Below are 18,633 nucleotides of genomic sequence, written 5' to 3' on the forward strand. Positions count from 1 at the left end.
TCCCTCAGCTCTTCAGCTCAAGGCGAGCGCTCTACAACTTGACCCACAGTGCCACTTCTGGTTTTCTGGTGGTTTATTGGAGGTAAGAGTTTTATGGACTTTCCTGTCTGGGCTGGCTTTGAACTGCGATCCTCAGACCTCAGCCCCCTGTGTAGCTAGCATCACAGGCATGAGCCACCAGTGTCTGGCATTCCCTGAGACTTTTATCTACAACTAATCACCAAAAAGCCAGAAATGGAGCTGTGGCTCAAGTGATAGAATACTAGCTCTGAGCAAAAAAAGCTCAGGGACAGTGCCCAGGCTCTGAGTTCAAGGCTCAGGAACAGCATGTATGTGCACACAGACACAGAGACAGACACAGACACACAGACACACAGACACACACAGACACACACAGACACAGACACACACACACACACACACACACACACACAAATGCTGAGAGAGTTAGGGGAGGCAGATTAGGAAAGTTAGGCAGAAACAAAAGAATGTGACATCAGGAGCAGCTCCTTCAGGAACGTGCTATCTGAGAGGAAAGGGAACATGGCAAGTGTCAGGTGGGAAAAGTGTTCAAGGAACAGGAATTTCTGCACATGTACAAAGACCACTGTAAGGGAGGAAGAGCTGGAGAGATAGACAGGCCCAGGTCTTGCCAGGCTTATGGGTCCATGGAACTTTCACTATCTCTTTAGAATGAAATAATGTCCTCTCCTCTTTTTCCTCTTCTCCTGAGCTGCATTATTCTTATTATTTTTTTAATCTTCATGTTTGTGCCAGTGGTGTGGCTTAAACTCGGGACCTTATGCTCTTTGCTTAGCTTTTTCACTCAAGGACGACATACTACCACTTGAGCCACATTTCCAATTCCAGCGTTTTGCTGACTAATTGAAGCTAAGAGTCTCAAAGACTTTCCTGCTCAGGTTGGCTTTGAACCACGATCCTCTGATCCTAGCTTCTTGAGTGGCTGGGATTATAGGCCTCATTTTCCTTCTCTCATCCCTGCTCCCTTTCACATCCACTCCAGCTCCAAAGATGTATCGTCACTCTGCCAGCACAACTGACTACACAGATGTGGAAACAATGACTACTGACTCAATACTGAAAGAATGCCGGGTACAGCCGCCCATGCTGTGCCCTTGCTCATATTACTGAAAGGCAGATGTATCCCACAGCGTGACATATTACAGCTCCCATCTTGGGATGTGCTTGGCACATCCTTACTCAGTGGACAACCTACTCCACTCTCCACTGCTGTCTTGAATGAATGAATGAATGAATGAATGAGCAAAAATATGAATAAATGGGTAGCTCTGAGACAGAGAAAAGACATAGAATAGGAGAACTCAGGAGAAAATAGCTGTCTTGCAAATTTGGGGCTTTTTCTCTCTCTCTCTCTTTCTCTTTCTCTTTCTTTCTTTCTTTTTCTCTCTTTCTTTCTTTTTTCTTTTTCTTTCTTTCTTTGCCAGTCCAGGGGCTTAAACTCATGGCCTGGACACTGTCCCTGAGCTTCTCTGTGCTCAAGGCTAGCACTCTACCACTTGAGCCACAGCACCACTTCCAGCTTTTTCTGTTTATGTGGTACTGAGGAATTAAACCCAGGGCTTCATGCATGCTAGGTAAACACTCTACTAGTAAGCCACATTCCCAGCCCTCCCTTCCTTCCCTCCTTCCCTCCTTCCCTTCCTTCCTTCCTTCCTTCCTTTTTTTTTTCTTTTGTACAGATCCTGGAGCTTGAACTCAGGGCCCGGGCACTATTTCTTAGCTTTTTTGCTCAAGGCTAGACCTTGGCTCACAGCTCTTCTGATTTTTTGTTTTGTTTTGTTTTTGGTAGTTAATTGGAGATAAGAGTCTCAGTGGCTGGGCACTAGTGACCCACACCTGTAATCCTAGCTACTTAGGAGGCTGAGATCTGAGATCATGGTTTGAAGCCAGCTCAGGTAGAAAAGTCCCCGTGAGACTCTTAGCTCCAATTAACTATTCAAAAACTGAAAGTGGGGCTGTGGCTCAAGTGGTAGAGTGCTAGCCTTGAGCACAAAGAGCCTCAGGGACAGTTCCCAGGCCCAGAGTTCAAGCCTCACAACTGAAAAAAAAAAAGTCTCACAAACTTTTCTGCCAGGGGTGGCTTCAAACCAGGATCCTCAGCTCTCAGCCTCTTGAGTAGCTAAGATTTTAGATATGAGCCACTAGTGCCTGGCTGCCTCTCCAATTTCTTATAGTTCCTCCTCACCTAAGGAACCTCAGCTTAAGTAGCTCCTGTTGAAAGATCTCTAAGCCACAGATACATGCGGTGCAGTTACAGTTGCCTGGTAGGTTCAGAACAGCCTAGAAGGCTCTGCTTTGCTCCTTTTCTAAGCTATGTGATGAGACAGCTGGGTCTTAGGCAGGGCAACCTGAGAGCATTTAGTAAAAATACTCAGCATGCAAAATACAATTTAGCCAGCCAAATCTCTCAGTGGATGGAGAGAACAGAGACTAAATAGGTGGATGACCAGTCCCCATGTGGGTGGGGCTTTTCTGGAGGGCTTACTAGACAAGCCATATTTTCCTGCTCTCTGGGTCAGCCAGGCTTTCTTCAGACCCCAGGCAGCTTTCCTCAAGCTCTTTTAGAAAGCAAGACCTACTAGGGCTTGATTAATCTTGGACCAAATATCTACAAAGGATTGCTTGTTCTTCTCTTCCCTTTGCTCATGAGCAAACCATACCCCCTTCCCCCCCCCCACCAAAGAAAAAAAAAAAGCCAAATCTCTGCACCTTAAATGGCCTGAGGTAGAGAACAGACATGAAATGGGATTTGTCATGGTACTAACCCTCCACACATAGGCAAGGCCTTGGAAAAATCCTGCCACTAGGCTGGCTACTTGCCAACTCTGAAGTCAGCAGGGTTTTGAAGCCTTTTTCATCAGACAGGGAGTTCCTGAGCAGCCCACGGCTGAACTCCCCCATCAGGCTGGAAATCCTGAGGTGGGAGCTGTGTTTCACCATTGGACAGGAAACAACACGTTGGATGCTGAGGCCGCTTGGCCACCGGACTTGAGCTTCCTGAGGGTAAACTTGTTTCTCTCTTAGATTGGCAGTGCACCTAGAAATCACAGCAAGAAGCCAAGTGTGGTAGTGCATACATGTAACCCTAGCCTTTGGGAGGCTGAGGCAGGAGGGTGATGGGTTTGGAGTCAGCCCCTGCACTGCATAGTGAGATGCTGTCTCAAAACAAAAGAAAACAAAAAACAGCTCACTAAAGCAAATAAACAAAAAGCAGCAACAATAACAACAACAAGAATAGTAACAAGGGAATAGCCACCACCTATTGAGTGCTTACCATAATGTTTCTCACCCTCTGTCTCACACAAGTAATCCTTGCTTATCAGGAGACTGAGATCTGAGGATTGTGGTTCCAGGCCAGCAAGAAAGTGGGGTAGGAAAGTCTGTGAGACTCTTATTTCCAATTAACCACCAAAAAGCCCGACGAGGAACTGTGGCTCAAGTAGTAGAGAAAGCCAAGCAAGCGCAAAAGGTCCTGGGTTCTTACACGTGCACACATGGGGACACACAACACACACACACACACACACACACACACACACACACACACACTCACACAGAGTATCTCCATATGTTCCTGAGGAGACTGGGGCATGGAAGTTGATTATTTTATCTGGTCTTGCACAGACTGATGGCAGAGGCAGGATTCTCTGTTAGACTGAGAACTACATGAGGCCAGGGGCTATGTCCTCCTCCATTCCCTCTATCAGATTAGAGTCTAGGAGGGTGATGATTGGCCATGCTATCTCTGCCAGCCCCAATTTCCTCCCTAGAGCAAGAGACAGACCTTATTCGGTGCAGTGCTTAGAGTCTGGGTCAAGGCCAGGGAGCTGACCAAACCACTCTGGAGGTAGTTTCTGCTCCTCACAGCTTTGAGTTCCTCCCCCAGAAATACACCCGCAGAGCAGAGAACAACCCACTCCTTTAGAACTGAGCAACTATGGGGCTGGGAGTCAGTGTATTCCCAATCCCCCAAGTGCCTGGCCCCTATCACAGAGAGCATGCCTTCCGCAGCCAAGCTTGCTGCTGCCCAGTGAGCTGGGCATTTCCTTTTGTCCACAGCCCACCTCACTTCTGGTCGCCAATCTAGCCAGGAGTCTCTGGAACCTAGCAACTCTCGGTAAAACAATGGAAACTTGGGTTTTTATTTTCCTCCCTCTATCATTACTCAAAAGTTTTCTCTTAAAGCCATACACACACACACACACACACACACACACACACACACGTGCATGCGCGCAGGCATGTACTCACATGCACAATACACATTTTACCTTCACTTATTAGCTTGGGGGCTGCCTGGAAATTTTCAGGCAGAAGATCAGACTTGGGTGCAGGCAGTGGAAAGGCCTCCAGGCTGTTGTGACTTCCTGTCCACTGTGTCAATGGTGGATCCTCAGCTGTGATTTACTACAGGAAGATCTGCAATGCGTTGGCAGGGTCTATGACAAGGCTGGGAACTAGAGCTTATATGCTTCTGGCTCTAAGGCTGTGACCAGTAGAACATGGAGCAGGGCTAGGAGGACAACTGTTGAGTACAGAGTGGAGGCAATGACATTAATGGGTAAGAAAGACATAGCCAAGTGCCAGTGGCTCACACCTGTAATCCTAACTACTCAGGAAGCTGAGATCTGAGGATCATGGTTCTAAGCTAGCCAGGGCAGGAAAGTCCCTGAGACTCTTATCTCCAATTAATCACCCAAAAGCCGGAAGTGGAGCTGTGGTTCAAGTGGTAGAGCCCCATCTTTAAGTGAAAAAGGCTAAGATACAGAGCCTAGGCCCTGAGTTCAAGCCCCAGTACCAGCAGAAAGAAGGAAGGAAGGAAGGAAGGAAGGAAGGAAGGAAGGAAGGAAGGAAGGAAGGAAGGAAGGAAGGAGAGAGAAAGTAAGAAGTGAAAATGTAAACTCTATGAAGTGGTCTAGCATGTGACTTGTGAGTGTGTGGACAATGTATGTGTGTAAAATCACCTGTCTATGCTTTGAGGCTTGTTGGGACATTGAGTGGGTGTGCAGCAGAGTGTGTGTGAAGATCATGAAGATTGGAGGTGCCCTCGGTGTCCTTGGAAGAAGTTTGGTTGCAGGGATGTGAACTTGCTCCTGGAGGAGGCAGGCTTTTGGAGGAGGAAAGTTGAGTGTGGGGGCTGGGGATTTGGCTCCATGTAGAACAGGAGTCTGGTGGCCTTGAACGAGATTAATCCCCAGCAGGACAAAAAAGTTATACTAAGAAACAAAGTTGAAGCTGGTACCCAACAGAGCACACAATTAAAACAGATGCAAAGATTGCCCAGCGTGAGTGTCCTTGTGAGTCAAAGTGGGGAAGGGCGTCCAGCCTGCGTCTGCAAGGGGGTCCTGGAAATCTTCCCGCTTCCGTGCAGGCGTGGGGGAGCGGTTTCAGGAGTGTGAAAGTTGGGGGGCCACGCTGCGTGCTTGGGGTCCAGCTGGAGCTGACAGCCCGGGCCTAGTCTCAACCCACATGCCAGGCTGCTGCTCCCGCGGAGGGGGTTGGGGACCCGAACAAAGGCCCAGTCTGCTGCGCCGCCGCCGGCTTTAGCGAGCCCAGCCCGAGGTTCGTGGGCGTGGCCTGAGCCGAGGGGGCGTGGCGAAAATTCGAGGGGAGGAGCATGGTGGTCTGGAACCTGGCTCTTGGGGGCGGGGCTTGGGCCTGAGAAGGCGGGGCAGGAGCTCGGTGGGGGCGGGGCGGGGCCATCTGGAAAGGGCTGGGGGCGTGGCGGCTGACCGGGGGCGTAGCGGCTGACCGGGGGCGTGGCCTGGATTCGTGCGGGTGGGACCGGGTTGAGGGGGCGGGGCCTAGAGCTTTGGGACTGGGCGCCGCGGGGGCGGGACGGGAGGCCTGGGGGCGGGGCGGGGAGGGGCGGGGGCGCGGTGAGCGGGCCCCGCGGGCCCGAGAACTCTGCAGGACAGCGAGCGGGCGGCTGCGCGCGGCGCCGAGCGGAGCTGAACCAGCCAGCGAGCGAGGCCGGGCCATGGGGTGGCGGGCGGCGGGCGCGCTGCTGCTGGCGCTGCTGCTGCACGGGCGGCTGCTCGCGGTGAGTGTGGGGGACGGAGGGCGCGGGGGCGGGGGGGGGGGCGCCCGCCAACTTGGCTGGGCTCTGGAGGCTGCGCGCCTGGGACGGTGGCCCGGGACCGCAGCGCCCGCCGAGGACCCCGGGCAGGCACAGGCAGGCCGGCGCCACCGTGTGGCGTGGGGTTGGCCCCAGGGAACGCCCGGGAGGGACCCTACCTGGGGCCCGGGGCTGGACCGGCCCGCATGGAGTGGCGTGGGTCTCTGGGCCACGTTTCGGAGGCTAAGAGTCGTGCTGGGCATGGCCCGGGCTGCCATTCCTGAGGACCAGAAGAAGAAAGTTCGAGCAGGGTGGGAACTTGGCAGGGCCATGGTACCCCCGTCTGTGCCAACTTGGCAGAAGTGGCACTCAGAGGGATGGCGATCTTGTCAGCCCTCGCTGGAACTTGACCACGCCGCTGTCCCCCTTGGGGAGCTTGTCACCAGACAGGCACAAGTAAAAACTTGAACGAAACTGGGGCTTTTATGGAACATCCCTGGACCCGGGAGTCAGACAGCCCTGGAGCTCAACCCGTTCCTGCCCTTCACCTGCGAATCCGTGGCCTTGAGTGAGCTAGTTAACCTCTTCCAGGCCAGCCCCACGTGGGCAAAGGCATCTCAAAATTCGGAGCTCCAGGCTTGAATTGAATTAGTGCTGGGTTCAGGGCCTGTTAGTGGTGGTCAGGCAGTAGAAGGAAGTTTCTCCAACTTTCCTTTCCCCAGGTTTCCAAGGTTGAGGACAGGGAGGGGGGAAGGGAAAGGGAGGAAGCAGCCTGTGCCTGCCATCCAGCCCCATGCTCTGGCCTGGGATGGGCTACAGTGGGGAGAAGAGAAGTCCTGGGTCAGGAATCCCGAGGCCTAGAAGACACTTGGTAAGAGAGGCCTTGAGGACCCGAGTGACCTCCTAGGTGGGGTGGGTGGGAGGGAAGGCTGAGGGTGGCAGAGGAGGGTGGGGCACGACGTAGCCACCAACGTGGTGAGCTGCAGAGTCCCTCCACCCTCTACTAGAAGTGCTCCTAGACAGTCCCCTTCTGTCTGAGCCAAAAGAGTGACTTTTCCAACCAGGTCAGTGTTTACCTAGTGACTGATTCTCTGTCCTTGCCTTGCTGGCTCTCACTCACCTCTGCCCTCCTGAGTCACTTGTTAACCCCCACCACACACACACCCAGACCTGACCCCCTCACTGAGCCAGCCCCACCCAGCCAGCCCTCCCTCCCCAAATCTAGGCAGTCTCTTAATTTATCTGGCTTCTTAATTTATCCCAATACAGCCGGCTGAGCTTGGCACTTGCTTCCCAGTCAATCTGAATTGTAGCTCCCAGCCTTGACCTAGACCTTGAATGTCTTCTCAGCCTAGCAATCTTTCCCAAACTCCCCCAGCCCTTTGATGAGGGGCTACTCTGTGTAAGGGCTGCATAATGGCAGGAGTGGTGGGTGGAGCTGTTTGCTGTGGGCCTGAGGAATTCCACAGAAGTTCTCCAAATAGGACTGATCATCTCATTCACTTGTTCATTTAACAAATCTTCATTGGCCAGCACTGGGAATCTAGGCATTCATTCATTGAGTAAATATTAGCCAAGTACCTACTGTGTGCACCAGCAGATGGTTGTGGCTGAACAGGCCTTTCTGTGCTTTCCTGGAACCCACAGGCTGGTGGGTCAAGCTGTGGGATTCTAGAGCTTCTGAATCCTGTGAGTCTTGAATAAGATCAGGTTTGCCGCCAGTTATTCCAACAAGCCTTGGGATCTTCCTTGAACTTGGTCTCTTCTGCCCTTCTGTTCACTTCCAGGAGGCTCTTGCTCCTCCAAGTGGGGGAGAGTGGGACACAGGTTAAGCTGGGCCTGTGGGAACCCAGGCCTCACTAGGGGCAGCAGACAAGGGGCAGGGACGGGAGGAACAGCGGTCTGTGATTATGCGATTATACGTGGGAGTAATTTTGGTTCTGGGGAGTGGGAAGAATTGTTGGGTGAGGGGGCTGGGTCTGCGTGACTCAGGGCCTGCTCTGGCCAGCTGACCCTTTTCTTCCTGCTGGGCCTTAGCCCTTCCTTTCTTGGGGCCAGTCCTGCAGGGGTCAAGAGTCTTCAGAGGCCCTGGTAGGGATGACTGTGCTTAGGAGGGAAATCGCTTGAGATACCTGTTTCCTGCCTCCCTGGATTTCCTAGCAGGGGGGTTGCTGGGGAGAGCTAGAGATCCTCCCCTTCCTGATGTGACCTCAGCCCTCCCCTCTACACAGCTGCTGCCCTGTCCCCCTTCCCCCCCCAACCTCTCCACCCTGTGTGATCCTTCTTGCTCTAGACTTGCCATAGGGACAGGATGGGGTTGTGTGAGTGCCTCAGGGATTCAGGAAGGAGGGAGGGCTACAGGCCCATCCACCGACCTCTCTTAGGCTGAGCTCCCCTTGTCTGAGGAACTATCCTGGCCTTGTCTGGCTTGGCCCGGGCCTGTTCTCAGTCTGAGTACAGGCAAGTCAGGATCTGTGGGCCAGAGGCCCTGCCTTGTGAGACAGTTGAAAAAAGGTGACAGAAGGTGACTGGGTTCAGGGCTCAGAGGATGGGTGGATACAATGGTGGGAAGGGAGATCTTGGGTGTCAGGCCAGGTAGTATGTATTTAGTCAGGGCCCACTGTCGGCTGGGTGGCCCATTTTTCAGCAAATCTGCACTGCCTGCTCATCACTACTCTGTGTTGCTGAGAACCATTTCCAAGCCTCTGACTTCATATAGCCCACAAGGCCCCGGGACAGAGGTCTGGCTATCCCCCTCCTGCAAGAACTTGTCTTCTGCTGTCTTTCCTCTTAGCGTTGCCAGCTATACCCATCTTTGTCTCTTGAACTACACATCTCAGGGTCTTTGTGCCTGCTGTTCCCTGAGCTTGGAACACGTGTCCCTCTGTTTCCTTTCCTTCAGGTCCCAGCTATTCAGTTACCCATCATTCTGTGTCCCCGCCCTCACCCCTCTGTGCTGGGGATGGAACCTAGCACTTACCTGCTAGTCATGTGTTATATTAGTGTTCACTGGGCCTTACTGCTTTCTTTTTTCTTATTATCTGTCACATGTTTACTCATTTGTTTATCGCATCCTCTGCCTAGGTTAAGCTCCACACAAGCAAGGCCTTAACCTGCTCCTGCTCACTCGCATCTCTAGCATTTGACAGGTAGTAAGTGCTCAGTAATTATGTCTATTGACTATATTCAAGCCATAGTTACTAGAGTGGCTCCCAGACTTGCAATACTCAGGAGTTAGGAAATTTGTACCTTGAAGTTCCCCTGACTGAGCTACTTTCCCACCTGCCTATAACCAGCAGTTGACTTAAGAACTCTTAGGGATGTGAGGGCAATCTGGCTGCAACATCCGTTACCCCATTGATCACCAGGGTTGATGTGGCTCATCTGGCTGGCTAGGTAGGTATTCTCTTCTCCCCTTACCAATCCATGTGCATCCTTCCCAAAGCTGAATGCTTGGTCAAAGAGGATGACCATCCTTGATAGAGGAAGACTTGTCTTCAATCAAGAGTATATGAGTAGCTGCCCTGCCCTGCTAGAACCTCCAAACTCTCAAGAGCTCTTAGGTCAGGCCAGAGGCAGCACAGGACTACCCTACGCAAGGAATACTGAGGGTCTGAGGCCTGAGATGGGTGTGGCTTGGTGATGTGGGACTTCCTGCAGATGCCGGAGGAACTCCAGGAAGCTGGAACTCTAGAGCTGGACTCTGGGTTGATCATTTGTAGATTTGTTCTTTAATTTCCTGATCAGACACTCTCTGGGCCTGTACTGACAGTTGGATGATTTCAGGGGCTTTGGAGTATCAGTGGGTTGGGGTCTGTGGGATGTAAGGGGCTTCTGCCTCTGCCCCATTGCCCCCCCTTCCTCCCAGCTCTCCCTGGGGGCTTCAGGTGCTGGGTGTATCTGCTGAGGTCTCTGGCTTTCCTGGCTTGGGGTGAGAGGCTGGGGTTGGGAGGAAGGGCTGCTAAGGATGTGGAAAGATCTGGGTGTTGAATCAGATGGACTTGGAGGCCAGACCTGTGAGTTCTGGACCCTCAGGGACTTGGGAACTAAAAGCTGGGCTCCCAGCCTTGGCCTGTTGCCACCCTACTCCCAGTCCAGTCCTAGCTGCACAAATCAGACCCAGGGAAAAAGGAGTGTGATTCGCTCTCTAGCAGCATCCTGAGAGTCTGTGTCCCTGTCCTGATGGAAGCCCACTGATCTTCCCCATTTCACTCCTGCCCTGGTGGGAGGGGGAGGCTGAACTTAAGGTCCCCACTGGAATGCTGCCCTAGAATGGGCCTTGGCCTCTGTGGCCCTGCTACCCCTCCTGCTCCCAGGGCTTGGCTGGGGCCAGCTGCCCAGCGCCCAGAGCTGGCTGACTGCAGCCCAAAAATATGTATGGAACTCGCTTCGTGGGGAGCCGCCAGCCTCACTATGAGGCCTGGTGGCGTCGGCCTTGTCAATAGTGGCCTTGAGAGGGGAGTGGCTTGTAGCTGCAAGGGGGTGGCTGGGCTAGGGGCACTGACATGAAAACCCCAGAACAAGGTGGCTCTTTTAGGCCTGGGAATGTGGGGACCTTCATGTTTCAGCTGCCACTAGAATCACATTCCCTTCTTCCCACCATGCCTGCCTGGATGGGGACTCTGGGGACTTCATACCATCACTGAAGTCTGTGACACTGAGGATGTCCTTAACACCAGCTTCTGGCTCCTTTCCTGAGCCCTTGCACTGGGGCATAGAGGAAGGTGTTCTGTTGCTCTGGATTTTAGGGTTGCGTGGGCCACGAAGGTTCAGTGTGCACTAAATGAATGAACTGATGATTCTATAAATCGAAGCTCCTAGCAGGTGTACACTGCACTCTAGTGAATATTTATGCTGCATCTTCTATGTATTTGATGCTATTCTAGATGTCCAGGTTACCTCAGAGAACAAAAGAAGTCCATTTTCCTCATTCAGTATAACTGTGTTATCATGGCCAGAGAAAGACAGATAATAAGGGAAGCATACCAATTAGTGATAGTGCTTGGAAGGGAAAAGAAATGGGATAGAGGATAGACCAAGATGAGGTGGGGCTGAAGCCCTGATAACATTTGAGCAGTCCTGAGGAGTGAGGGTGAATGCCCTTCAGATACTCAGGGAAGGGTGTTCCAGTCTGGGGGAACAGCCAGCGTGAGCCCAGAGGTAAAGGTGTGCTTGACCAGAAGCCAGCATGGGTGAGCTGCTTGAGTGGAGAGGTGGAGGGAGGAGAGTGTGGTGAGATGCAGGCAGAGGTGTGGCTCTGGGAAAGGATTGGATTCTGAGTGAGGTGAGACATCATTTAAAGTCATGGATTGCTCTCTTTGTGGTGGGAGGGCGAAGGGTCAAGTTTAGGCAGTGGTAACTCTGGTTACCTTCACCAAGTGATGGAGGTGGGAAAAAGTGGTTGAGTTCTGAATGAAATCAAGTCCACAGGACTGGCTGGTGGAGTGGGAGGAGCCCAGATGCTAGAGCCTGCACCAGGTGATGGAGATAGGAAGAAATGGTTGGATCTGGAGGTCCATAGGACTGGCTGGTGGAGTGGGAGGAGCCCACATGCCTCCAAAATCTCAGCTTGAATATCTGGGAGGATGGAGCCACCACAGACCAATGGGACAGTACTGGGGGGAGCAGCCCAGCAGGCGCAGGAGGGTAATGGAGAGTGGCAGGTGGTAGTGGAGGCATAGACTGAAATGCTAGGGCAGTGGGCCTCTGATCTTCTCCAGCTGTCTCAGGCTGGGGCCTCTGTGATGACCTGGGGATGAAGTGGGCCTTGCCGGGTAAAGCCATGTGTTCAGATCCCTTCCACCCACAGCCTGGCTCCTGGCTCCTGTATTTGTACATTTGATGGGAAACTCCAGGAGGGCTTTATTCTTGGCCTTTTGCCCAGCCCTTGGCGGAGAGCAGGAGAATGTGGTCCAGTGACTGAGTTAACTGTCTAGGTAGAGGAAGGTTGGGGAAGTGCCTTCCTTTGGCCCTGCCTTCTGGAGAAACCATCTTCTTCCTCAGCTGCCACTCTCTGCAGTAGCCCATGGGATTCAGGACTGGCTGGGATGCCCATTCTGCCATCTTTTCCTTGCCCATGACATTGTTGGGCTTGGAGCCTCTTCCCCTGGGTCCTGTGGTAGAGGGTAAGCCACCGGCTCAAAGAACGCCACCTTCAAGTCTTGCCTCAGCCCTAACTGGCTGTGTGACTTTAGACAAGTAGCTTCACCTCTCCCAGCCTTGGAACAGTTATTTCTTGCATGCTTTAGTGGAGGTCATGAGAGGATCAGGTAGAAACCTGGAATGGCTTCCTGCCAAGGGCAATGCCAGCATGGTGTTTGACATAGGGCTCCCAGTGCTCAAGCATGACACATCTCTGCTATGGAGCCAGACTCGGCCCTGGGCTTGCGTCGTGAATGTGTGGCTTTATAAAGGGATTTGAGCCCTGGAAGCTAACTGCGTCTGATCTGTCATTGCCCTCCTTCCCCCACCAAGGCCCAGGCTGCAGCTGCAGGACAGAGTCCACCCTTTTACTCTGATCCCTCCTTCCTGGAGGGGGGCACACCCCAGGGTGTGGCCTGCGAAAGGCTGGAGCCTGCGGCTCAGCACACCATCCCCTTCCCAGATGTGTGCAGTTAGTTGGTAGGCTCTGAGCAGCAGAGGGGGGTGGCCAAGTGGCTCCCCTGGGTACTGAAAGGATGTTCGTGTATCTTGAGGGGAGTGGCAGAGGGGGCGTCTTGGACTGTATTCCAGCCCCATCCTTCCCCCATAGTGGAGGAGGCTGGACCTGCCCAGGGAGCTCTGGGCAGGCCTGTGGCCCCACCCTCCTTTCTAGGGGTGGTGCCCAGTACAGCGATGAGTTTGACTCCTACGGACTGTCAGAGTATTGGCTGGACTACAGGGGAGAGAGATGGACAGACAAGCGCTGGGGAGGGCAGTCCCTCAATCCCAGCCTTTTGGGAAGGGGCTGGGTAGGGAAGGACTTCAGAGGTGGCCTCAGGTGACCCCAAGATGCCTCTCCTGGGGTGGGGCTGGGGATTCCTAGCTGCTTTTGGCCCCTTCCCAGCCCATCTCCAGGTCCCTGCCTTTCCTGTCCCTTCCCTGCCTGCCCATGGCTCTCCCCCAAAGAGCCTGCTCCAGCCCCCACCCGCTCCAGCTGACTCATCTTGCTCCTTCTTGGCGGTTCTAGTTTTCAAATAGTTGGGAACTGGAATCATGGCTGTTCTTGGATCCTAGCTGGACTAGATGGACTGAGGCTCTGGCCCCACAAACCCTAGTCCCTAAGGCCTCTGTGGCTTGCACAGCTCTTCCTCTCCAGCCTCTTACCTTCCTGTGAGGGACTAGAGGAATAGAGGCCTTAGAGTTTCACTGTCTGTCCTGGGGCCTGCATTGTTTCCTCCCTTCAGACCCCAGTTGCTGCAGTCATCAGCCTATGCTCATATCTACTGACTACAACTGCCACCTTCTTGAGCCAGTCTGGCCATCGCCTGGTACAGTCCCTCCCTCCCCCCACCCCCCCCCAGCTTCGCCCAGCATTCTTTGGAAGTTGGCAATCCTATCTCCATCTTGCAGAGGTGGGGAAACTGACTCATCAAGCAAGAGAATGGGTGACTCAGTGTCCATCCAATATGGTACACCTGGGAGCAGGGCCCAGGCTGTCTAAGCCGAATTTTGTCATTCTTTTCTCAGTGGGTCTAGCTGCATGGGCCTTGAGAGAGGACAATCAGGGAGAGCTGCATAGAGGAGGTAGATCTGGGCCTGCTGCCTTGGTGGAGGTTCCCAGTAAGCTGAACTATCCTTGTCTGAGGATCTTTCAGGACTTTTTGTCCTGGACATTGTACGGATTGTTTCATCCATGTTATCAATTGTCTCATGAGAATTTCCAACAATAAGGAACAGCCCAAAGAACAGTGGCCTGCCCACACTCTTAAGGAGTGATCTGGATAGGCTTTCTGGAGGAGGTGGGTTTCCGAGTAGGTAGGATATGCTGACGGAGGAGGAAACACCGGGCTGGCCTCCAGGGCTCCTCTATCCCTGAATTGGCATTGTCTATGTTGTTGTCCAGGGCAAGAGCAGGAAGGTCTATGCCTCTGCTGGAGTTGTTAAAGCTAGAGAAAGAATGAGAGGAAGTCCCCAATATAGCTGAAGTGACATCCATTCCAGCTCCCACCCTGTACCTGGCCAGAGCAGCAGGCAAGAGGTCAAGACTCGTCCTCTTCCCACTGGGTCACCACCCAAGCAGTCCTCTTCCTGGGGCCTCTATTTTTGTGCTCACAAAGTGGCCTCCTTCCTTTCTTGTCAGAGGGAATGACTGTGTGCTGACCCTAGGCATTGGTGGTGGTCCGTTCTCAGACCACCTGGAGGAGCCCACCCTGTCACCAAAGGCACATCTTTCTCCCCCCAGGCCACCAGCCTGCAGTGCCAGACCCTGAAACAGGTCCTTCCTGTTTCCCCTCTCTGAGACCCCTGTCTGTGCACCCAGCCTCCTCAAAGCCTGCCCTGGCCTTCCCCAGTCCCTCCTAAGGTGATCTGCCCACATGGTCGGCCTTGGATCCTTGTTGAATGAATGAATAGCCAGGGGCATCATCAGTGTCCTTGAACAGAGGAGCCTGGCATCAGGAGCCACATGTCTTTAATATCTCAAAGCTTATTCGTTCATTCTTTCTTTCTGCAGTCATTCATACAGAACCTGTTCTGTGTCTGCCCAGTGAGGGGCCTGAGGAAGTTTTCAGGCTCCAAGACCTCTGGGAGTCTCTAGACTTGGTCCCCTCCCCACTGTTATTCTAGCTACTGCCAGTCCATTTCCCTCTCTCTTGCAGTGATGGGGGGGGTTGGACATTGCCAGGGGAGGCAAGGGGAGGGGAGTCTCAGATGAGCTCACGACTAAGGAATACTGGGGGCTGTTTATGTACTAAGTCTTCTGGAGCCCAGGTTGGGGTTGGTAGTTCTGGAGATTTCCTGCCCTTCCCCCACTTGTCTTCCTTTCTTCCCTCTCCTGGGGAGGGGGGGGGGGGAGGAATGAGAGAAGCAGAGATCTGTCCAAGTCTGGAACTGAGTGAGGAGGTGGGAGGAAAGGGTTAAGGCCCACAGGTTTCCCTCCTCTTGGGGCAGGGGTGGGGAGGGGACAGGGACCCGGGCTGGAATGTGTGATAAGATCAAAGCCGGCTGCCTGCCTGGGCCTCACCTCAGTTTCACCTGAGCAGTGAAGGGAATTCTCCGGGCTGGAGGAGGCCGGCCTCTGGCTGCAGCTGCCCCTCTGCCCCCCTCCTCCCGCTGGCTTGTGGGAGGGAGGCCCACCTCTTATACTGGCAAATGGGAGAGGACCCCCCCTCCTGCCCTCTCCAAAGCTGCCTCACCACTGCTGGTCTCAGCCCAGGACACTGGGTTTTAGTAAAACCAGGACTCGGGCTGCGGAGCTGAAGAACTTTACTCAGCTCAGAGAAGAGCCTGGAGGCTCCTTGCAGGGCTCTTAGCCCAGTCCCTTCATTTTACTCCACCTCAATCTTTAGGTGTCCCTTTGAGACAATGTTAGGGGAGGCCAGAACAGCCCTGAGTCCTGTCTTGGCACTAAAGCTTTTAGTCCTGTGTGACTTTGGACTGGTAGGTTAATCTCTCTGAGCCTCATCTGTCAGGTATGCCAATACCTACTCTGCAGAGTTTTGGTGGAGATTAAGAGGCCATATAAATCCCTGATAGCCAGAACAGACTTTCATATGCAACAGATATGCTATTCCATTGATTCCATTGCGATTTCATAGTTCTCCCTTCAAGACCTCCCTAGGGAGATTTGAGTCCCAGTTTTAGTGTACTGTCCCCTGCCTTGGGAAGGCCTCAAACCCCAGGCTGCTCTTCCTGGTTCACACTCCTCTGATCTCTGTAGATCAGGGAGGGGGAGAGAGGCACCTGCTGGCTCACTTACCACAGTGGTGTGAAGTTGACCCTCCTGCACTGCCTGACTTGGCCCGTGCTCCAGTGCCCCAGGTCTCACCAGCCTAGCTATGTGGCTGCTGGGTGGCCCCAGGATGGCCCAGTGGGGAGGAGCTGGCCCTGGGGTGCTGGCCCTGGGCTCCACCCCGGCCCTGATTTGGTTAATGGTTACTCTGGGCGCTGGCAATCCTGCCTTCCCAGCTCTTTAACCGCTGATTGCGCCTGAGGTATGCCAGCCAGTGGCCTGGGTGTTTCCCGCTTTAATGGGGCAGGTCTGATCTGGGGCACTGGGGATGGGGAGCCGGGGCCCCAAGTCATAGATGAGCCAGGCTCTTGCCATCTGGGGTTGACTTGGGACTCACAGACTCAGGGTGAAGTGGAAACAGAGGCACAGAGTCCAAGTGTGAACAGACTCTGGTCAACCCTTGAAGGATACCCTGAGCAAGCAAGCCTCTTGGGACACAAACCTCCATACCTCTCCTCCTCCAGGCTCACTGCCGCCCAGAAGCCCCAAGAGAAAGGGACTGTGGTGGCTACAGCTTTGATGCTTGACTTCCAAGACCAGCCTTGCTGCTACTGGGCTGTGTGACCTTGAGAAGTCACTTCACCTTCCCGAGCATCTGCTTTCTAATCTCAGAGGAGAGAATGCTAATCTCTCTTAGCAGGTATCAGCTAAGGTGAAAGATGAATTTAGCCCCTCTAATTAATACCTGAAGAATCATAGTAATAATTCGGTTACTGTTCCTGGCTCTGCTCTTAGGGGAAAGTGAAAGCTGAATCTTGGGTAATCAGGATGACAAGTGGCCTATGGGGATGAGCTGGAGGGTTTAGGGAAGAGAAGGTGTCTCAGAGGATTGGGAGGATGAAGAGCCTGAGGCAGGGGGTGTCTCTGGACTGCCCCAGGCCACCCTCAGCCCTCTCAATCTGCTTTCTCCCAGCCTGGATTCTTCCTGGCCTGGGTCCTGGGGCTGGTGTAGGCCCAGAGTGGAGAAGGAAGGAGAACTATTTATTCTGATGGCACCAGGGCATTCCCCCTCCTGCAGCTATTTTGAGAGCCCTGGAGAGCAGGGGTGATGGTTAAATTAGGTAATGTTGCTGCAGAAGGAATGTCTGAAGTGGTCAGCCATGGGTCTGACTGCCTGAAGAGGCTGTGGGGAGAGGACAGGCTGCTCATTCTGCATCTAATTCAGCCGCAGCCTGGAGCTACAGCTCAGGCTGCTTTATAAGGTGATGGAGCTAGTAGGGCAGGTCGCTGGGAGCTGCTGCTGGAGGCTGGGGCCCATGGCTAGGGCCTCTTTTTGGCTGGCCTAACAAGGAGCTGGAGTTGGGGCCTAGGCTCACAGGTCCCTAGCTCTGTGCACCTGTGGCTGTTGTTCCAGATGGGTGGGACTTAGGGTGGCATGAGTCTGGGAAGGAGGTATGGGTGGACTTGGCCTGGAAACCTGCTTCTGCCCCCTCTAGCCTTCTATGTTCATCTATAGCAGTGAAAGATGTTCCAGTCCCATAGGATATTTTTTTTTATGGCAAAACCAACAAGAAGAAAAACATAACTCGCTTTTGTGGAGAGGCCTACTGTGTGCCTAGGGGAATCAGAGCCCTTTACTCCCTATGATTTCAAGGGGGTTATATGTACACACAGCTTGGCCCTTACCTAGGAGCTCTTTAAAAAATGCAGAGTCTCAGGTCCCTCTCACACCCACTGCATCCAAACTTGGTAATATTAAGGACCCCCTAGTGATTGGCATACGGATTAAAGCTGGAAAACTATGAAGAAGGAGGAGCCTAGGAGAAGGGAAGTCAGAGGGGCTGTCCTGGGCTTGGTTCCAGTATCCCCTCTGCCCCCTGCCACCCTCCTCTTGTCACGGCTATTTCTAGGGCTAAGTCCATCTGATAACAAATGTTTAAGAACACCTACTGTGTTCTAGCCCTGGGGAAGTGTCCTGAACTCGTCCCCAACTGTGTGGACCTTTTATTATAGAGAAAAACAAAACTCACTGCTATTGGTTTAGCATGAAGCATGAGCTACATACTAAGCACTTGACAGGAATTCTCTTTTACTTGTTTAATTCTTCAGCCTCTACAAATGGAGATAATAATAACAATAATAAAATTAAAATAATGTGTTAGCTGGGCACTGGTGGCTCATGCCTGTAATCCTAGCTACTAAGGATGAGCTACTGAGGATGATGGTTCAAAATTACCTCTAGTAAACTACTCAGAAAAAGCTGGAAGTGGCACTGTGGCTCAAGCCTTGATCACAGAGAAGCTCAGGGACAGAACACAAGCCCTAGGATCAGAGGGGGATGGGGGAGGGTCTGGAAAGACTCTCACAAAATTTCCTGCCTGGGCTGGCTTGGAACAGTGATCCTCAAATCTCAGTCTCCTGAGTAGCTAGGCACACGGTTTATAAACCAATATTATAATTAAATTCAGTCATTGGGATGCATTTGAGATTTACACACTCACACCCACACAATATATACATACACATTCACTCTATATATACATTGAATAAAGAAACTAACCTAGAAGGCTAGGATGTAATTCAGTGGTAGAGCATTTGCTTAGCAGATGCTTGAGTCCTGAATTCAGTCCCCTGTACTCCAAAACAACAATAAAACAACTTG

The 18,633-nt window shown here is 52.8% G+C and overlaps 1 protein-coding gene across 11 annotated transcripts in view; it reads left to right on the forward strand.

Annotated features, from left to right (window-relative positions):
• The first annotated feature begins 5,998 nt into the window (after positions 1–5,998).
• Positions 5,999–18,633, forward strand: part of Hspg2 (heparan sulfate proteoglycan 2) — a 102,433-nt gene continuing 89,798 nt past the window's right edge. For all 11 annotated transcript variants that reach the window (XM_070037686.1, XM_070037688.1, XM_070037687.1 and 8 more), the window contains exon 1: positions 5,999–6,085. In XM_070037686.1, the coding sequence (XP_069893787.1) occupies positions 6,023–6,085 (63 nt within the window). In that variant the 5' untranslated portion in view covers positions 5,999–6,022. The remainder of the gene's footprint in view (positions 6,086–18,633) is intronic.

This window comes from Dipodomys merriami, unplaced genomic scaffold (genome assembly GCF_024711535.1).
Source record: "Dipodomys merriami isolate MVZ:Mamm:240054 unplaced genomic scaffold, mDipMer1.0.p SCAF_28, whole genome shotgun sequence".
NCBI lineage: Eukaryota > Metazoa > Chordata > Mammalia > Rodentia > Heteromyidae > Dipodomys > Dipodomys merriami.